This window comes from Propithecus coquereli, unplaced genomic scaffold (assembly GCF_000956105.1).
Source record: "Propithecus coquereli isolate 6110/MARCELLA unplaced genomic scaffold, Pcoq_1.0 Scaffold11, whole genome shotgun sequence".
NCBI lineage: Eukaryota > Metazoa > Chordata > Mammalia > Primates > Indriidae > Propithecus > Propithecus coquereli.
This window is the reverse complement of record NW_012134969.1, coordinates 8453764-8454485: the sequence shown is the minus strand read 5'-3', so window position 1 is coordinate 8454485 and position 722 is coordinate 8453764. Positions and strand designations below refer to the sequence as shown.

The window sequence follows — 722 nt, the reverse complement described above, 5'->3', positions numbered from 1 at the left end:
TTGAAACTAGGCTTGTTGGCAATACTTCAAAGTCCTACTTTTTTAAAAAATAGAGACAGGGTCCTACTTTGTCACCCAGGCTAGAGTGCTGTGGTGTCATCACAGCTTACTGTGAACTTGGAACTCCTAGGGCTCAACTGATCCTCCACCTCAGCCTCCCAAGTCCCTAGGACTACAGGTATGTGTCGCCAGATCTGGCTAACTTTTTAACTTTTTTGTAGAGATGGAGTCTCACTATATTGCCCAGGCTGGTCTCAAACTCCTGGCCTCAAGTGATCCTCCCACCTCGGCCTCCCAAAATGCTGGGATTATAGGCGCAAGCCCCTGTGCCTGGCCCTATTTTTAAAAAATACAGAATGCTGCTTCACTTCTGAAAATTATTCTTTAGTTACATAATATTTCTTGGGTACCTCACGGAGTTGTTCCACCAGCTCTTTTTCTTCTCTCATCTGTTCCATTTTCCTCCGGATTGTAAACTGTGGGTCTATAGATTCCAAATTTCTCTGAGGTCTTAGAAACACTACAATACAAAGGGAAAAAAGTTTTTATGTAGTGCCTTGTACAAGTTGCCACACAGCACTATTCATATTAAAACTAAACAGTGTTTTTATGTATCCAAAATAATTAATTTGCCACTCGAAGAAACAAAAGAAATTCTGATTTCACAGGGAAAGTTTGATTCAAGTACTCTGAAAGAGGTTATATTTTAAATGACACTGGAT

The 722-nt window shown here is 40.4% G+C and overlaps 1 protein-coding gene across 1 annotated transcript in view; it reads right to left on the bottom strand.

Moving 5' to 3' along the window:
* The window catches only part of LRCH1 (leucine-rich repeats and calponin homology (CH) domain containing 1), a 185257-nt gene that overhangs the window by 39224 nt on the left and 145311 nt on the right, over window positions 1-722 (bottom strand). Inside the window, exon 16 of the mRNA XM_012648354.1 lies at window positions 411-520. Within this exon, the coding sequence (XP_012503808.1) occupies window positions 411-520 (110 nt within the window). The remainder of the gene's footprint in view (window positions 1-410; window positions 521-722) is intronic.